The sequence below is a fragment of the Pholcus phalangioides genome, unplaced genomic scaffold (assembly GCF_987345545.1).
Source record: "Pholcus phalangioides strain wild (caught in Gottingen) unplaced genomic scaffold, Ppha-v1.0 ptg000037l_1, whole genome shotgun sequence".
NCBI classification, from domain to species: domain Eukaryota; kingdom Metazoa; phylum Arthropoda; class Arachnida; order Araneae; family Pholcidae; genus Pholcus; species Pholcus phalangioides.
Window position 1 is genome coordinate 1588112 of NW_028301624.1, and position 19603 is coordinate 1607714.

General features: G+C 39.3%; 1 protein-coding gene across 2 annotated transcripts in view; it reads right to left on the bottom strand.

Annotated features, from left to right (window-relative positions):
- Positions 1 to 6641: 6641 nt before the first annotated feature.
- Positions 6642 to 19603, bottom strand: part of LOC149065876 (uncharacterized) — a 127081-nt gene continuing 114119 nt past the window's right edge. Inside the window, exons 10-11 of one of the 2 annotated variants that reach the window (XM_089253307.1) lie at positions 18067 to 18147; positions 6642 to 13128 (exon numbers count right to left, since the gene is read on the bottom strand). In XM_089253307.1, coding sequence (XP_089109433.1) covers positions 10864 to 13128; positions 18067 to 18147 — 2346 coding nt within the window. In that variant the 3' untranslated portion in view covers positions 6642 to 10863. The remainder of the gene's footprint in view (positions 13129 to 18066; positions 18148 to 19603) is intronic. The other variant, XM_089253308.1, reaches the window with a different exon arrangement.

Here is a 19603-nt window from a genome sequence, read left to right on the forward strand (position 1 = left end):
CTGTGATCCTGCCGACTCCTCACCATTTGTTTGCTCCACCTATCTATTCTACACCCTCTTTTGATGACTTCCTCTTGCAAGGCTATCTTCTGCTTCAGCAACTGCAGTTCCTCCAATGCCGTTTGTATCGTATTAACCATGCAGGCTGAATCCCCATCAGGAGCCTCGACTTTTAGCATCAAGTTCTCTGGTAGCTTAGCCTCTTCTAATTTCAAGACTTCATTGACTTGTCTGTCACCGCTGGAGCGAGAGGTGATATCCTCGAGTAGCATCTGCTGTTTCTGCATGACGGTACGCATGTCGGCCATCTCAGAGTCTTTACTTACGATGTCCTCCTTCAAACGACGTATTTCGGACTCGGCCACGCTCAACATGGCTTCTTTCAAGCTCACTTCCGCTCCGAGCATCATTGCGTTTCTGCAGTCCTCTGCGGAGGTTGTTTGGATTTTCACACTAGGGTGATTTTCTGGATCCAGCTCTATTATCTTCTCTTCGAGAATCGATATTTTCTCCTCTAGATCTCGAACTTCTAGGCTGTGTATGTCCCTGGAAACCTTGATCTTTTTGGCGTACTCGCTGTGTTTGAGCACTTCCTCTTCGAGTTTTGAGTTGAATCGCTTCAGGTGATCGATTTGTCCATCCTTCTCCGCCATTTCATCCTCAATCTTGTTGAGGCAAACCTCCAGTTCTTTTTCTCTCTGCCTCGTGTACGACCTCAGGTTCTCGAGCTCCACTTCGACGTCCATCTTGTTGTTCAGCTCGTCTTCCAGGGCCTCGAGTTTTCGGACCAGCGACTCGTTCTGCTTCAGTATCCTCTCTCTGGAGCGCGTTGCTTCTTCACCCAGCTTGTCGCGTGCCTTATCAAGCTGGTTTTTCAACTTCGTCATGTCCCTGGCCAGGCTTTCCTCTCGGACCCTGAATTTCTCGGCTAATTCCTCTGTGTCGCGCAATTTCTGTGCCATTTCCCCGAACGCCGAATCTCTGCTGTCGAGGTCTCTCTCCAGTTCCGCGATTCGACGCTTGTACTTTTCGATGTTCTTGTTCGTGTCTTCGAGGAGTTTGGTTTTGCTACCCGTGGCCGCCCTCTGCAGCCTGGTGGCGCTACCGCTACGATGGGAGAACAGCGACTCTGTACTTCTCGGGGTCCTGTAGGCCTCCATGGACAATTTGTGCTGTTGCAACTGCACTTCTTTCTCCAGTTCCTCTTTTCTTTTGGTTTCCTTGTCGAGCTTCGACTTCATGGTGTCGATAACCTTCGACAACCTCACCAGCTTCTGGTGCATTTCGGATTTTTCAGTTGCCCAGCGGGCTTCCTGCTCGCCTTTCTCCAGAATTTGTTTCTCCATCCCTCGTATCTTGCCTTTGAGGTTTTCGTTCTGCTTAGCAGTCTTTTCGTAGGTGTTTTGCAGTCGCTGCAGCTCGAGGCTCTCGCCGGATCCTCTTTCGATCCTCATATCGGCGATTTTCATTTTCAGCTCGGCTATTGTCTGGGCGCTGTTCGCTTCCCGGTCGTACGCGTCGTCGAGGTTCCGCCAAGCGCCTTCGAGTTCCGTTTTCAGGGTGTCGGTCAACGATCCGGTGTCTGCCTCGGCTCCTAGAAGGGTCTGCAACCTGCGGATTCGGTTTTCCAGTTTCTTCGACTTGTCCATCATGTTCGGGATTAACTCGCGCACTTGGTGTAGAGTTTCGTGGTATTTCGCGAGGGCTTTGTTCTTTATCATGATGTTCAACGCGGTGATCAAGCTGCGCTGGTCGTTGCCGCCGCGTTGTTCCTTGTTGTTCTTGCTCGGTGACGGGCTTTTGTCTGCTTTTTTCTTCGGCTTCTCCATCTTCATAAACCGTTAACTATAACTACTTATACAGTAACTCTATAAACAGCTAAGATATACTATATATTAAAAAAATAAATAGACTTTGAACCGAAAAATCGAACAACCGACTTTATGTGTTACAATACGATGCCGAATATGCATGTATCGTTTCGTAAATATTGTGGTACAGCCTTTTCAGTGACTCTTGTCTCAAAACATTCAATCTTTCTCATTTAATATTAATTAATTACATTAATCTCTTCTAGCAGCGGGCAACGCGAATATCGCGTTTCATGTAGTCTATAAAATTTCACGGGGTACGCTATTTTATCGCGTTCTATATGCAGCAGTCTCTCTATAATGTGGATGGGACGCGATCGGTAATAAATTGCTGTACGGTGACCGGAGTTAGCGTGCAGGGCCGCCCTTTCCATCAGCGGGGCCCAATAATAATTACGAGACCAAATATCGGGGCGCCAAAAATGTTTAAGCATTTTTGCCTCCTATTCTATGTATTTTTAGAGAAGGGAATCGATATCTACTATTTCAGAATGTATAGGAATGCTGAGAAATATCCTTGCAAAAGATTTTAAACACAATTAAATGCAAATTAACTCAAAAACTAATTAATATTCTGCACTGAAGGTAAGTTAAATGAGAGGAAAAATTCCTGAAACTAATGAAAATTTTACAATTGACAAATTAAAAATAATTGATAGGAATAATTCCAGCACGAATGAAAATTCAGAATTAATGGAAGTGACAATTCCGAAGTGGAGGAAAATTGACGTACGAAATAGTAATTCCAGAATTGATGAAAATTTCAGAATTAATGGAAGAAAAATACTGTAATTTCAGAATTGGTGAAAGCTGCCAATAATTTATCGTGAGTGCGGGGCCCGTTGTAACCGCACCTGTCGCACACCCTTTAAGGGCGGCCCTGTTCGCGTGTGGTAAAGTAGCCCGGACAAGCACTATTCTTTATAAAACTGCTATTAGATTGATGATTAGAACCACCCGAAACTGATTGTCCCGCAACGAGTTACTTTATCAGCCCTGACAAGTCTGCATTTTGGCCTAAATGTTGAACGAGTGGTCAGAGGGAAGCAACCAATTGGCTCTGGTCTCCGTCGGTTTGATACGAAAAATTTGGACTTGTGCGTGGTAGCCCAGATCGATAAGCTACTCTGAAGCATATTTTTCAAGGGGGCTTAGCGGGCTATAGCGCAGGGTGGCAAGTTTGAGGAATGAGTAGTCAAAATGGGAGAAGATAGCAAAATTTTGATGGATCACAGGCAGTAAAAGCATAAATCCGCCGCTGCCTACACAGAGAGCGAGGAACTAGATCAGTGAGTGACTAAAAAAGTATGCTAGTATGTGAATTACCTAGAGAAAGAGGGGGGGGGGATGGGGAACAGTTCGACGAGTGACCTAGAGCGTGTGCAAGGATTGAGTGACCAAAAGAGTGATCAACGAGTTACAAAATGTTGTGCGTGATTTAGGGAGTGTGCGTAAGCATATAGAAGTGATAAAAAGAGTGACCTAGAGAGCGGGGGACCTCGTCAGTGATCGATCATAACAGTGTGCCAACATGGGAATAATTAAAAGAGGGATTTTTAGAGTACGGCCAGATCAGTGAACGACCAAAAGAGTGACCTGATAAGCGTGTAAGCATGTGAGTGACTTGAAAAGTGAGGAACAGGTCAGTGAACGACCAAAATAGTTAGCAAACAATTACCACAAAAAGTGTTCAAGCATGGGAATGACCAAAAGAGTGACTTGGAGACAGAGGCGTATTTACAGAAGCTGGGGCTAAGCGGACCTAGGGCGGAAAATTTAAAAAATGCGTGGCCAAGAAAATCGCTCTAGAATGGAAGAAGGGAAATATGGCGGGAAATGCGAACAATTACGAAAACATTACGCATCGAAAAGTGAATTCACAAAATATGCGCTTAATTAATTATGGTTCGTAAAGGGTTTGCAATTTTGGCGCGAAAAAAGTAGCCACGTTGGTGCTGACCATGTACAGTCTCGCCACAGAGAGCAACAGACATACAACAGCATAAATGTTCAATCATAACATTTCTTTCACAATTTGAAATAAAGATGGCGGTGCTGAAGTTCATGCACAACACTAGATGCAGTGCCGTCTGAAGGCATGGGGGCCACCCGGGCCGTGAAGTAGAGCATTTAAGTGGCCTCCAGTGCGGTTCTACATCACTCAAGTTACCCGCGGCACATTCTCAGATTATTATTAGATCCGTGGCATATAATTACGGATCACTTGAGTGATGCGTGGCACAGTTCCAGAGCACTTAAGCGGCCCGGACACATTTCCAGATCACTTGGATCCGCGAAACATTTAGAGATCACTAAAGTGGCTCTGTAGGGCACTTATCAATAGGAGGAGGGGGTTGTTACTTCAAGTGCCCACAAACTATCGAAAGGTTTTTCTCATTTTTGGCGCACCCCCCTCCCTTGTCATCAAAAGTCAGCAAATCGGAAACCACTCCCCCCTCCCATCGATGATGTCGTAATACTTGAACGGCCCCTAACTCAATATAATAATAGCGCTCCAAATTTAGAATTACACACAAATTGCTTAGTAATAGTCAAAAAAAAATTTCTGATTTCCGTTTTATAGCCGGATTTTTTTTTTCCTATATTAAAAATTCAAAAAATAAATAAAATTTCTTCCCTATGATGTCTAGAATCATTGCTTGATTTTCAAAGCAGTGATTCGCGGCTGAAGCATTTGAAATTTCGTGACTTTAAAACACTTTTAAATCAACAGGCTCTGAAAGATAGAGCAAACATTTTTTTTCTTTCAAAATTTAAATTTTTCTCGAAAAATATTTAAAAATATTTTTTAATTTTTGACGTTAACGAATTGTATGCCTTCTGGGGTTACTGCAAATAAATAAAGGAATCACATTACATTCATGCGTTGCTAGTTAGTGTGTCCCATGACAGTCCTGTTCTTAGAAACAACGGCTAAAATTGCTGCATACGATAGAGCCTGGGCTATTCTACTGTATTTTCAGTTCAGTTTTGTGTCGCATTATACACTGCTCAAAACAATTAGGGGAGCAAGCAATAAAGTGAAGAAAACCGTGCGAGACAGCCATGTATTGGCGTACAATGAATAGTACACGTGTATCAATGCAAAATACAGAAAAAAGACGTAAAAAAATTTGGAATTAAGCTTTAATTCTTTGAAAATATGGAAAAAACATGAAAAGATGATTTAGGGCAACAATTTGGTTACATGTAAACGATAAAAAAAAGTACTGTTTAGACATGAGGCATGAGTTTTAATAGGGCGTGTGGTCTCCTCGAACAGCTAAGACTGCTGCACACCTGTTTGCCATGGATGCGATGAGGTTATCGATCAGACTTAGGACATGCTCGATTGGATTCAGGTCAGGAGAGCACGCTGGCCATTCCATACGCTGTATTGTTTCAGCTTCAAGCATGTTCTCCACCAGACGAGCTCTATGCGGTCGGGCATTATCATCCTGGAAAACAAAGGAATCTCCAATGGCTCCAGCGTACGGGATGACATGAGGTCGCAGTATCTCGTCTGCATACCTTCGGGCCGTCAAAGTGCCATTCCGAATGATATGCAGGTCCGTACGTCAGCCTATGCTGATTCCACCCCATACCATCCAACCAGCTCGTCTGTATTGTGACCTTTCACGAACGAATGTGGGGTTATTTCGAGTGCCCCTGTCCCTCCATACCAGAACACGTCGGGTGTCACAATCCAGACTGAATCGGGACTCGTCTGTAAACAGCACTTGGCTCCAGTCATGTTGCTCCCAATCTCGATGTTCAGCAGCCCATCTTCTTCGGGCCGCACGGTGGCGTGGGGTCAACGGAATGCAGACCATTGGCCTACGTGCATAGAGCCCTCCCTCATGAAGCCGATTACGTACTCTTTGGCTGGACACCCTTCGTCCTGTTGCCAAGAGCAACCGTCTTTGCAGCTGCGTAGCATTCTCTGTTCTGTTTCGACGGGCTGTTTACCGTACATACCGGTCATCAGTTGCTGTAGTGGCGCGTGGCCGACCTTGCCCTGGTCGACGTCTAACATTTCCTGTTTCTTGGAATCGATTCCACAGCCTTGCAACAACACTTCTGGCGCGTCCAACAGCGTCCGCGACACTACGTTGTGTTTGCCCGGATTCCAGTCTGCCTATAACACGCCATGCCATGGATTCTGGTAAATCACGTTGTTGAGACATCCTCAAGTCACCTTGTCTCAAAAAAAAAAAATACTGCGCAATCGAATTTCACAGTTACGGCAGTAAAACAGACGTTTCTGCAACATCCCGATTTCTGCCCTTATCTCCTTTTTCTGGTTTTTGACGTCATGAACTTTGATTTGCATATGAAGTTTTCTTCTTCCGTTTCCTGCTAGGCTTTAAATTATGGATGATTCATGTTATGTTACTTATCGGTATACACATTAGTCTCCCAAACTTTTTGTTCCATCGCCCCCTTCATCAGAAATTTTTTCCTCTCATCGCCCCTCAACTCAAGTAAACCCATAGGATTCTATGTTAAATCAGTAGTTTTTATCGCCCCCTTGGACCATTCCATCGCCCACCAGGGGGCAATATTGCCCACTTTGGGAAACACTGGCATACATCTTTGCGTAATTTTGTTAAAACCATGTGCTCCCCTAATTGTTTTGAGCAGTGTATTTCATATCACAAGCAGATGTGTGTGTGAGTTCTGATTCCAATGTTTGTACCATATCCATCTAAAGATTAATGGTGAATTCATGTACACACAAACTCAAAAATCAAAGACGAAAAACAAAAATTCATTTAAAACATAAAAGCATTTTATTTCCCACATCTGTTTTTTCTTTTTTTTTCAAATGTTAGGCAAGAATACACTGTTAAAGCACACATTCTCACTCATGTTACACACGAGCCATAGCACATAACATCATGGGAGGGAGGCCGGTATGGAGAAACAACAGAAGAGGTAGATATACAATATGTATACAACACGCACACACGCAAAGATGTACGAGGAAATGGGGTGGGGGACCAAACACTAAAACAAAATGATACATGACCTGTACAATGAATGAATGTTGATCACACGTTATTTTGTAAAATAGCCAATACGCAATATATATATATATATATATGTATACATATTTATATTTTTTTCCTCGTTATACTGTAAACTTACATATGCAATTACACAATGGCAACACTATACAAAGCTTTACTTTCTTTTTCCAATATATCTACAGTATATGCTTTTTTTCTACAACGCATTTTGTAAAATAGACGCGCACACACACACACAAATATTACACACAATAAGCATCTCGACATTTTTTTTTAATATTCTAAAAGCTAGTAACAAAACTAAGATTTTATTATTTCGTCTCTCCTTACAAACGACGTCGTAATCTTAAAATGTATCTGATCAACTGCATAGAAACGAGATCATGTTGTAATAATAATAATAAATGTGTACAGTATTTAAAAAAAAATGAAAAGTAAAACATTATATTACAGATATTGCCCAATAGAAATGAACCTTCGTAAATAACGTGAAAACTATTGCACTTTTTTTAGTTAATACATTATTGCGATAATTGAATGTACAGAAATATTGATGATCACAGACATTTTTTTATTTTTAACATGTGCATTATTATCATTATTGTTGAATTGCCATTAGTGTTGAATATAAAATTTGTGACAAAAATATAATGGGAAAATTGCCATTTATATATATTTCAAAGGTATTTTCTGTTAAACGTAATCGAATCACAGAAATTATGTACTGAAATTACATGAAATTTTATGATTGAAAAATAGCATTTTTCATAACACAGTGAATGAAATTATGATAGTTAAGTAAAAATGTATTGTGTTATTGCTGTAACTCAAATGCTCATAAGAGACAGAGTTACTCATTTTTTTTTACGAGTAATGAGGAAATAAAAGGGCTTTTCTCATACATTGGCGGCTTCATAATGGATTGGGATAAATGTGCATTATTACCATAGACCAGAGCCTTTCGGACAAGAACTCAGGGACACCAGAGCCAGGGAGGAAGGCAAAGGGCATTCATATTTTGTCTGTCATCTACCCAATAAATCTGTGTCGTCTTGAGATATATTGTAATATCATGCCCATGTTTGTAGAGAAAGCTGTCCTCTCCATTGTAATGTGATTTTTTGCAAAAAACTGACTGTATGAAAATACATTGATGTTTAGGAAAGGGAAATTAATCTCTGAAGTAAAATGTTGCCGCCATTCATCGCATGGAGCCATTCAGTGCATATATATGCTCCAAGGAGGGAATATTCTATCTGCTTTCATAGCTTACAGGTAGAGCACTTGTCTAGCAAATGAGAGACTGAGGTTCGAGTCCCTGTGAGGACAGAGATAAATCTTCTTTTCCTAAACATCGATATCTCTTCATATAGACAAGTTTTTTTGCAAAATATCATATGCAAATGGTTTTAGGATTTTCTCAACAATAATCTGACAAATATGTTGAAGTAATTCTATTTAGTGCGTTTTCTGAGTTTCTCTGCTCCTTTCTTACCCTATTTTGAATTTCTGCCCTTCTTTCTTGCCCCTCCCTCCTTTTTGAAATTCCTCCCTCTGCCCGTTTTCCAAATTTTTGCCCCATCTTCAAATTTTTGTTCGTCTTTCTTACCTGTTTTTCTTCAAAATTTCTGCCAGAAAGCAGAAATTTTGAAGAGGTTGAGAGAGGCAGAAATTCGAAAAAATGCAGGAGCAGAAATTCGAAACAGGGCAAAAATTCAGAAATTGAGAGAAGGGCAAAGCCTTTGACCTTTTCTCAATTCCTGCCTCTCTTCCTTGCCCTTTTTTAAATTTGCACCTCCTTTTCTCTTTTCTGAATTTCTGCTTCTTCCTTTACAGGCATCCCTCACTTTACGTGATTAAATGGTTTTGCAAAATAATTGCGTAAGAAGAAATCGCGTAAAGTGAGTTTAATTTAACATGGGAAAAATAGGGGATTGATTTTCTTCAGAAGAATTTAAAAAGTTGAACCCAACAGCAAGGGAACCTTTTTTTTTGAAGAATTGATTATTCAAAATAAATCCTGTGAATGTAGAAAATATGAATGAATTAAATTAATACTTTTTCCGTCTTCACTACTTCTGATTAATTGTAGTGAGTGTGGATGTCTTCTTTCTTGAAGAGCCTGCTATGATAGGCTAACAACTCTTTTTTAATGAAACAGTCAAGATTCAGCTGACAAGCAGCATTTTTCGTCTCCTTATAAAAACTTTAGTAGTACACAAAGCCAAAGAATTTCAAATATTTCTAACAAATATGAAAATTCTTGTTTCACTGGAACTGCTTTTTTCAATCAAATTTCTCATGGCATAGCCAATGTGTTACCAAACATTGTTCGTCAGTGAGATCTGGTGAGTTGTATCTGAAAATTTCTCTCATATTTGTCTCAGCTACATCATCGAATCGATGTATTTCGTCGTCAAAGGATTTAAGTATGTTATATGTATCTTCAGTTTGCAAGTCTGTTTCCGGGATTAAAGTTCTCCAAACCGAATTTTACAGGTTGGAATTCCCAGTATCAACTTTTGAAAATAGTGTTATAGAGAAATCGCTCAAAGCGAGGGATACCTGTGTTTGAAATATGTCCCATTTGCCCTTTTTCATAGATGAAAAATTATTGAAAATATTTGCGGGGGAGCAAGAGGAGCTCAAACCTACTATTTCTATAGGTTTTATGGAGATGATGGCAAATATATATTCCAGGGAACCGGGTACAAGTTGACACTTGTGACATTTTCTGAATTTTTACCTCTCCCCCCTCCCCTTCCTTTTTCAGCTTCCATTGTCCCTGTTAGTCTTTCAAGTAGCACGTTGATGAATAAAATTATTTTTTAAAAAAGACCATATTTTACACCGTGTTTTATACAAATTATTTCCTAAAAAAAAAGGAGAATTTACTTTCTCAGTGTACAAAAATATTTCATTTTTTCATCGATACAAAGAATTTTGATTATAAGGAAACGATTTTGACAAATCGCAAATCATTCAGACATCAGAATTTCTAAGAAACTCTGTATCTCAGATTCTATCTGTGATTTTGTCTTATCCCATTTAAGTAATGCTTAAATCTTAATGCTCGATAGCTGAGAGTATAAGTATTAAATGTTCAAACTGAGAATAATTTCAAAATTTCCACTATTGGCATCAAGATTATAGGTTTTATGTTTCAAAAATCTACAGTACAGTTTAATAGTATCATTCCTTGAAAAATGTTAAGAAAAACCCAAAAAATATATGCTTCACTTTAAAATCGCCCTCGTTGAGAAACAAATAAACAGGCAACAACTAGTACTTATTACATACAATGCATTTTCGAACAAACTATGTGATTATCCTCCACACACACACTTTACATTTATATATGTACATATGGTGTATGTGATAAAATGATGTTTTAATCGTAGTTATTTATGTTGTGCGCATATTCGAAAGTAATTCAGTTATGAACAATAAAACTTTGACTGTCTTTTACATGCCATTCAAATGCCCACCGAATAACATGAACTTTATGACACATTTATATATATGCCCATTAAGAAATTGAATGTGGTAAATTTTTTTATCCAACTATGTTCATCCTTTGATTATGGCTTCTTTTTCATGTAGAAGGACTGATAATAGCCAAAGTATCACTATTTTTTTATACATTAACACATTTCTGCCAGCCAATTAAAGCCCTGATTGATGTGAAATTCATCAAATTTTTTCCTCCTGTGTGCTAGTCAGATTCATAGTGAGAAGTAGGCTTTTATGGTAGCATGCTTAAAACCAGTTGTTTTCTATGGACTTCCTAGTCTTAAGTGTTCGTTAATTCATTGAAAACAAATTTTTAGTGAAATTCTATGAGCCAAATTATTTAATGAATATCAACAACATTTTTCATTCAGGCTCGACAAAGGAGAAAGGACAAAAAAACCATGATAATATGATTAGAAGACACAAAAACAACGACATTGATAAGCTTATTTACAGCTAGGTGGGTAATATCCGTTATCTTTGCGCAACATCGGATTAAACTGAAGCTTGTAGTTGTGTAGATACTGCTTTGGGAAGACACTACTGGTACTGCTGCTGTAGCTCATGGCTTCTTTGAAATTATTCAGACTAGTTTTTGTTGTTGATGATGATGATGAGGACGATGATGGTGAACTGCCGCTGGGTAGACCACTCTCGGTTGGCCAGCCAGTAGCAGGATAGTAGGGCGGTATCACATATGGAGGAAAATGTGTCGGATCTGTTTGCAGGTACAGAGACTCTGCCATCTCTTTCGTGAATGTAGGGGGAATCGCCACAAAGTTCGGTTTGACTTTGTTGCTGCTGCTGCTCTGTGAAGAGCTTCCTTGATACGTGACTGGATTTGGCATCGCGAGTGTAGACATGCTGTTGACAGTAGATGGAAGCGATTTACCACTGCTGCTGCTGACTGTTGAATTGCTTGGCATGAGCCTATGCTTCGCTTCTTCTTTCATCAAGTCCTGCAAAGCGATGAGTGTGGGCAATGGTTTCAGTGGTTTTTGGTTGATCTGGGAAGAATGATTGGGAATGGATTTTGGTGAACAGGGTAATGGCGGTGTTATGTTTTCGATGGGGCTAGGATGATTCATTGCACTATTTGACTTCTTCTTCTTCATCGACAGGTCCAAGACGGGTTCTTCATTAGATGGTACCATTGGCGCAACGTTGTTGTAAACGACAGGTTTTACTGGTTTCTCAAAAGTCTTTTTCTTGACACTCAAGTCAAGTACTTCGCTCCCGCAGTCGCTGTGAGCAGTGAGTGTTGTCTTTGGAATGTCGCTCAGTGGAGAAGTTCTGTATGTCTGCTGCCTGTTGAATGGAAGAAGCGATGGCCGAGTAGTTATTGATGAGGATTGGGCAACTGACTGTTGCACTCGTTGTCGTTTTGGCTGGTTGTACAAGGGCTCGCTATAACTTTTGTTAATATCGGCATAACTTTGTTGTTCCTGTTTGACGATGCCCTGCTTATTATAATAAAGGTTTAATGAATTTGTCATGTTTGTCGTTGGATGGAATGTCTTTTGGTATATTGGGTTAAGCTTTGCAGTGATATTGTTTGTAACAGTATAATTCGTAGATGACCTCTTTGTGGGTTCAATATTCATTGGACGATAGTTTGTCACTTTTTCTTTAGAAGAAAGCTTTGAAGATGAAGTTGGCATATAATTTGGAATTTCTATCTTGCCTCTACTCATATACATCGTGGCTTTACTGACAGTTGTGGGAAGTGCCTTGCATGTTGAAGGCATCATCACTTTTTCATGCAGCTCGTGCTGTTTGTCCATCGAAGCCGCTGGTGTCTTACAAGCCACTGCTTCAGGTATACCTTTCCCGAGCCACTCTGGAAATGTCTTGTTCATTATAGATGCTGTCTGTAAATGACTCATGGATGTTGGTGGTATCGGAATCTTTATGCTGCCAGAGCATACGGAATCTTTTGAGGTTGTATCTGAGAAAACATCTGAATTCATCTGTTTTGGTGATTGCGATGGAGAGGGTGTTGTGACATGCTCTGTGTGTTGAATCACTGATGGTCTTCTTTGAGACAGATTTGGTTTCCCATCGACAAGTTCCATGTCTGAAGCATTGAACATGGTAGTTTCAGAAGAAGATGTATTGTTCACAGGGGGTGATGCTTTTGGATAATTACTCTTACTTTGAGTGTATGGCTGTTTGATGAAATTTCGCAGCATGTTCATGTCAAACACGTAAGGATACCTTTCGGGGGCGAATTGGTAAGGGGGTATTTCTGTTGAATATCTGCACCATGACTTCTCACTTGATGATACAGATGGCTTAGTTTCATTTTTGATTTGTATTTTCCCACCACTCACATGATCCGCACTATACGAAGGTGGGGACACTTTCTTTTCCCTCACTTCGATCCTTTCATGATCTTTCATGAGTGGCTGAGTCTGCAGTTTATCTTGGAAGTGCTTCTTCATGCTCTTGTTCGAAGCAGGCGATTCAACAGCAGCCTCTTGTTTCACTTTCAGCTCTGGTAACTGTTGGGCATTCAGAGGAGGAATCTTTAAGTTAGCGGGCACTGCTTGATCTGTGGTAGGTGTTATGCTTGGAATCGGTTCCGCTTTGATCGAAGGAATCTCTGATTTTATCATCAACGGCTTCGACAAACTGCTGTCACCTGAATTAGATAACTTTTCACTGCCACCACAGGTTTTGCCTCCTCGTGATGGGCGAAGTTGACGAACCTATAAAAATAGTTTATATTAAATAAGGTATAGAAACATGTTCTAGTTAATTGTATCGAAAAAAAATGTTTTCAATATTTTTGTCCAAAGCCCACAATGCACAAAATAAGCAATTTGAATATGATTTTTCATTTGTGTTAGGACTTGACAAATTAAAAAATTAAGTGTCAGCCAAAAATTTCCTGGGAACCAAACATTCTTTTCCTCTGAGAAAAACAGTTCAAAATAACTTTTTCATGTTGTCCTTAAACTCTAGTTATTTTAACCATACACAGAAAATTACAGGCTCCAATACCAATTTTCCAGTCCTCGTGATGACCTGATAGAGACGCTTCAACTCATAGGCACATCCTCGGGCATTTCAGGTACTTAAGAAGCCTCTAGATAATGATATCTGGCTCTAGGATTTTCGAAATTAAGAATGTAAATTACTAGGTATGCACTTTCATCCAATCTACCGGACCCCCTAGAGCAAGGGTCTTTAACTTATGGCTAGTGGGCCATATTTGGTTCTCTGCGCTTCTTGTCAAAGCCTGCCGACCATTTTTAGAAAATAATTGATAATAATACAATTTTGAAAACACTGAAAGATGATTAATTCTAGAATTAATAAAACATATAATTTCAGAATTGATGATAGAAATAATTTCTGGATTTTTGAAGCAAATAATTTCAGAATTAGCAAAAATGGGAGAAATAATTTCACAATTAATAAAAGAGTAATTGCATAATGTCAAAAAGTTAAGCATAATTTGTAAAATACAAAAAAAATGGAGTAAATACGGATGCAATGATCACATGTGCAAAGCACCGGCATACATCGAAATGAGTATAAAATAGCTTCAGCATGACTAGTTTTGGCAGAAATTTTGCTATTGCTGTGGTATGGAGCAGTGTTAACAATCAATTAGGACGAAAGATGTCACAAAGACATCTACTGGACATGTTTGTGAAGAAAATAATTATTACAATACTGGAATCCAGTCAATCCAAAACTGAATCATCTTGAGTTTTGAATGTGCCTCAATGTATGATCTCTAGACTGTGGCAGAGATCGCAAATGACTGGAGATATTAACCGATGGCCAATACTAAGTCAGCCAAGGGTAGCAACCTCTCACTGAAAGTGATATTTGGTGGTAACTGTGTGATGTCAGAGGAACAGCTCTCCAAGACAACTGAGTTTGACCCTGATAGCCGCACTAGGAGTTGCATAGTTTCAAACTGTTTATAGAAGGCTCAGACATGTTGGCCTCTATGCCAGACAACCAGTGGTTTGCATCCCAAAAACGTCTACACAGAAATGCTTGTATTTACAGTGAAGTTTAAAATATCGGCAAATGGAGTCAACAACAATGGACAATGTCATGTTCACTGACGAGTCCAAATTTTGTCTGCACAGCTATTCTCATCATACCATGATCTGGAAAGAATGTGTAACACGTTTTCACCCGGGAAATATCACGTAAATTTTTCTAAAGGAGATGTCTTGATCTAGGCAGACATCATGTTGGACCAGTATTTTCTAAAGTGGGTACTATCGCCCCCTGGTGGGCGATGGAATGGTCCGGGGGGGGGGGAGGCAATAAAAGCCACTGGTTTAACATAGGATCCTATGGCTTCACTTGAGTAGAGGGCAATGAGAGAGAAACATTTCTGAAGAAAGGGGGAGATGGAACAAAAAGTTTGGGAAACTATGAGTTGGACAGTTCACAGCTTTGACACAGGATCTGTTATCAGTCAAAGATACAGAGATGAAGTCTTTGAACCTGATGAAGTCTTTGCCTGTTTTGAGGGACTGTTGGTCTTGATTTCAGGTTCATGGATGATAACACACCTCATCACTGTGCAGCCCTGATTGATGCCTTCCTTCAAAGTGAAGATATTCAGTGCAGTTGACAGAGGCTTGCCAACTCCCTTGATCTGAATCCTATAGAGCAGGTGTGGGCAGTGCCATCTTAAGCATTGTGCTTACCACAGATGTTTAATTTTTACTTTTTTTTGTGTTTCCCATAGGAATTTAACTGATGTTTATTTGTTTTTTTTAAATCTTCATACATATGTACTTGGACGGACTGTGACATGCATTGTGCTTACCACAGATGTTTAATTTTTGCATTGTTTTGTGTTTCCCATAGGAATTTAACTGATGTTTATTTTCTATTCCTCATATACATATGTACTTGGACGGACTGTGACGTGCATTGTGCTTACCACAGATGCTTAAGATATGAATATTTCTTGTGTTTACCATATTTGCATTTTCATGTTCTTCATATTGGCATTTCTGTTGTTTCCCGGTTTTTTCTCTCGGACTGTGACCTGCATTGTGCTTACCACAGATGCTTATAATTTCATTGTTCTGTTTTCCAGTGTTATATAACAGATATATAGCATATATAACTGATGTTTCCCCCACCCTTTTCATACATATGTACCTGGACTGTGACGTGCATTCTGCTTCCACAAATGTTTAATTTTTACATTATTTTGTGGTTACTATATATATTTTAATTTTTCCCCCCATATACTTTGAAAAAGTCTTCTCATGTTTGATCAAGTAGGGTGGATGGATTTGATGGGCTGGGGAAAGTGTTGCTACTTTTCCAACAGATACCCTTTATGTTAGAGGTTCCGTAAGGAATATTAACGTGGGTATCTGTCTGGTAGTTCAAGTGCCAACTTAAGGCATGGGCCCACCCGGGCATGGCCCGTGAGCCTCAAGCGAAGAGGGGCCTCCCAAAAATAAGATCTGATTGAAATTTTCGAGAATTTGTTTGGTAGGGCCTCGGAAAAATCAGTTGTCCCGGGGGCCCGTGATACTCTTAAGACGGCCCTGGGTGCGGGATATATTTGGAAGAGATATTGCAGTCCTCCACCCATGGGCAGAGTGCCCCCCCCTCCCCACGTTAAAGATGGTAATGTATATGCGTGTATATGAATTGACATCAGCATCACCGTGCTCCCCCCAGACTTTCAAGTCTATCTCCACCTATGCTTTTACCGCCCATCAAGTTCCTTTCCAGAATTGAAAATTATTATCCATGAGGCTTGGAACACTTTGAGCACACTACTCATCAATAGCCTCATCCATGGCCCCCACATATGGAGGGGGGCTGACAGGGCTCTAGCCATGGGGCCCGAGACGATTATCATCATTTTTTTTTGCTTTTTCACGCTATAAATTAACTACAGAAGGGGCCCATTAAAAGTCTGACCGAGAGGCCCGCAAAAGATCCCAGCCTAGAGGTCCCCCTACAGGATGTGGGGGCCATGGCCTCATCGAAAGTATAAGAAATTGTTGAGCAGCATGTGTGGCTACTAGAGGTTTCACACACTATATTAAACTTCAACACTACATTAATTTAATCATTTCAGTTTCGCTAAAGTTGGCCTTCGTATATTATGAACCTTTTTCTTTCAATCCCTTTTTTTTTGGATAATAAAAATCATTATTATCCTTGTTTTGCATTTTATTCAGCTTCTATAACCCTATTAAACCAACATACCGCATTCCCTTCTTCTCTGATTTGATTTCCTGAAATATTCACATAAACAGCAATTATGCTTAACTTTTGGAAATGAGTGTATATTTAGAAAGAAATAATTTCACAGAATTACCGAAATAAATAATTACAGAATCATTCAAATGGATTGAAATCATTCAAACTAAAAGTAATCAGTAACTTTTTCAGAGTTTGTGAAAAAAAATTATTTCAGAACTAATCAAAATTTATAATTTATAAAATAAATTATTTCCAAACGAATAAAAGTCTTCAATTATTTTTGCCCCGTTTGATTTTGGGGAGGGGCTAACTGGCCCTTCTATTAAGATGTCACTGTAAATTATATGTATAAGCAAGGGCATAGCGACAGGGACTTGGGGGGTCTGGCCCTCCCCAAAATGTGAGAAAATGACCGAAAAAAGGGAAAAAGATGGCCAAATCTGTTGTTCTATCACTTTGCCCCCTCACCCCAAAATGAAAGTTGTCCCCCCCCCCCCGAAGAAATTTCTGGCTACGCCCCGGTGTATAAGCCCTTGTAAATCTGGGGAGAGAGAGAGATTCTTCTTATACAATTATAAATACTTCAGTATGAGTTGGCCCATAGACTGCTGACTTTGTGGGCAATTTCAATTTGGCCAATTTTTCCCCCAGTGTCTGAAACGTTGAAGACCCTCCCTGCCTTAGAGTATTGCTTTGTCTGGATGCCCATGCTGCTAAGACTGCCCTGCGACTTGTAGTGCTGGAGATTTGTCAATCCCTCATATACAGTGGATCTAGCTTATAACATTTTTCAAAACACTGTCATGAAAAAATGTGGGTGGGAAAACTTTTTGAAAGGGAAGTCTTTATGAGTATTTTAGCGGAAGTTGGGACCACTCGAAAAGAAGTCGTACTGAGCAGAAAAACATTCTAAGAGAAAGTGTTATAAGTGGGATTCACTGTATGCATAACAGTTAAACTTTCACATATTTTAATATAGCACAAGTTTCATGTCTTTTTTGGAGCTAAAAGGATGCTTTTATGAAAAAGTTAATCACAATATTAGATTTTTTTTATGTATATATGCAGCAGGGCTCCTAGGCTAGGCCTTTTAACATGGGCCTTGTAGTCACCCCCAAGTCTCTTTATGAGCCTGAGCTCTGTCAGCCACCCTCATCTAGGAACCATATCAGTAGTTTTGTTGCATAAGGAGGACGGAGGGCAGGGAATCACGCAACCATATTTTTCAGTTTCCTCTCGAAATCACCTCTGAGGCGATCGTACCAGGGCTGTGTAAGGTTAATGAAATTCCTATACATTGGCCACAGAGTTGTCATCGACAAAGTTTATTGCAAAGGCTTAAAGGTTCTGGCTTTAATATGCCTATGAATACCTGCCAATCTTTCGGTTAAAATTATGGAAAGCTTTCACAATTTAAATTCATGGCTGCTTACCCTCTTCCTGGCGAGAGCATTTTTCTTTCTAATCTCATTCCATCTCCGTTCTTTTTCAGAAAATGATTCGTTTGGATCTTTCTATAAGATATCAGAAGAAGAAAAAAAATTCTAAGCGAATGAATTCTCAAAATGTAGCGGGATGAAATTATGGCAAAAAAAAAAAAGTATTACCCTTTCCCTAAACTAAAATGAATTAGGGAAAGAAGTGAAACCAATGATATTTTATTGTCATTTGTGCTCGTTGAAGAACAAAGAAAGTAATTGAGAATGGGTGATTCTCACGAAATTGGCCTAAATTGTGTCCTCAATAGTTTACGTTTAATAATATTTGATACAGATTTTTTTTTGGCACTTCCTGTTTATATTTGTGCTTCTGACAAATCACTAATGTATTTATAATTTTTTCATCAATGGATTTCTTCAATTTGCTTGAACAAATTTTTATTTAAGGAAATGACCTTCTCCTGGCTGTTTCCAGCCCATTTTTCAAATTTTAAAATGATAACTTTCTATCTTAAAACAAACGTACAATATTTTTTTCAATAATATACAGGGTGTTGCCTTGAAGTGGCAACAAACTGAAAGGATCAAAAATTGCCGAAGAGCTTGGTATCGCAAATTAAGTTTAGTCAGTGAAAATCTCAAAAACACTTATGAAGGATGTGACATCGAGCGAGACAAAAAGACCAATAATAAATAGAAAAACATTTTTAATAACATGATTTTTCAACAGTCTTCTGTAGTATACAAAATAAAATACAATAATAAGTACTTATTATTGTATTTTATTTTGTACACCACTGGCTGCATCGTAATCATGCTGTCAGGTAACTGGTTTTTGTACTTATTATTGGCCTTTTTCTGTTCCACTCAATGTCACACCCTCTATGAGTATTTTTGAGATTTTCACCGACTAAACCTGGTTTGCAATACCGTGTTCTGTAGCAATTTTTGTTCTTCTTAATGCCTAATATCACCCCTCTACATTTGTCGCCACTTCAAGGCAACACCCTGTATATTTTCAGGACCAGTATACTTTCATATTTCATCTTTTTCATACTTTGAAATATTTTTTATCAATAGTTTATGAGGCTGAGGGCTATTATAGGCTCAGGCTATTTTGCCCCCCCAATATATTTTGAGCGGGGCTGAGCACCCCCAATAATTAATGAATATATAATGCAACACACTCTTTCTCCCCTCCCTACATACGAGCTCAAGTCTTGTTTCTACCAGATGACTAGGCAACTTTGGCGAGTGTCAAGCATAAATATCAAGTCATATGCTGAAATAGGTGAAATGTAACGTTGAATTTACCTATCTCTTAACATGATTAAACTTGAATGTATGTTTTTTACCATTAATTTTGATCAAGCTTCAGACTATGATCTATTTATCAGCAGGCGCATAGAAGTGTTGCTAAGAATTTTTTTTTTTGGATTTTTTGGGTTGACATTATTTTCAATAATTTTTTCTCATTTTTTTGTCCAATTTCGTGAGAATAACCCAAGTACATAATATGTGTGTGTGTAAA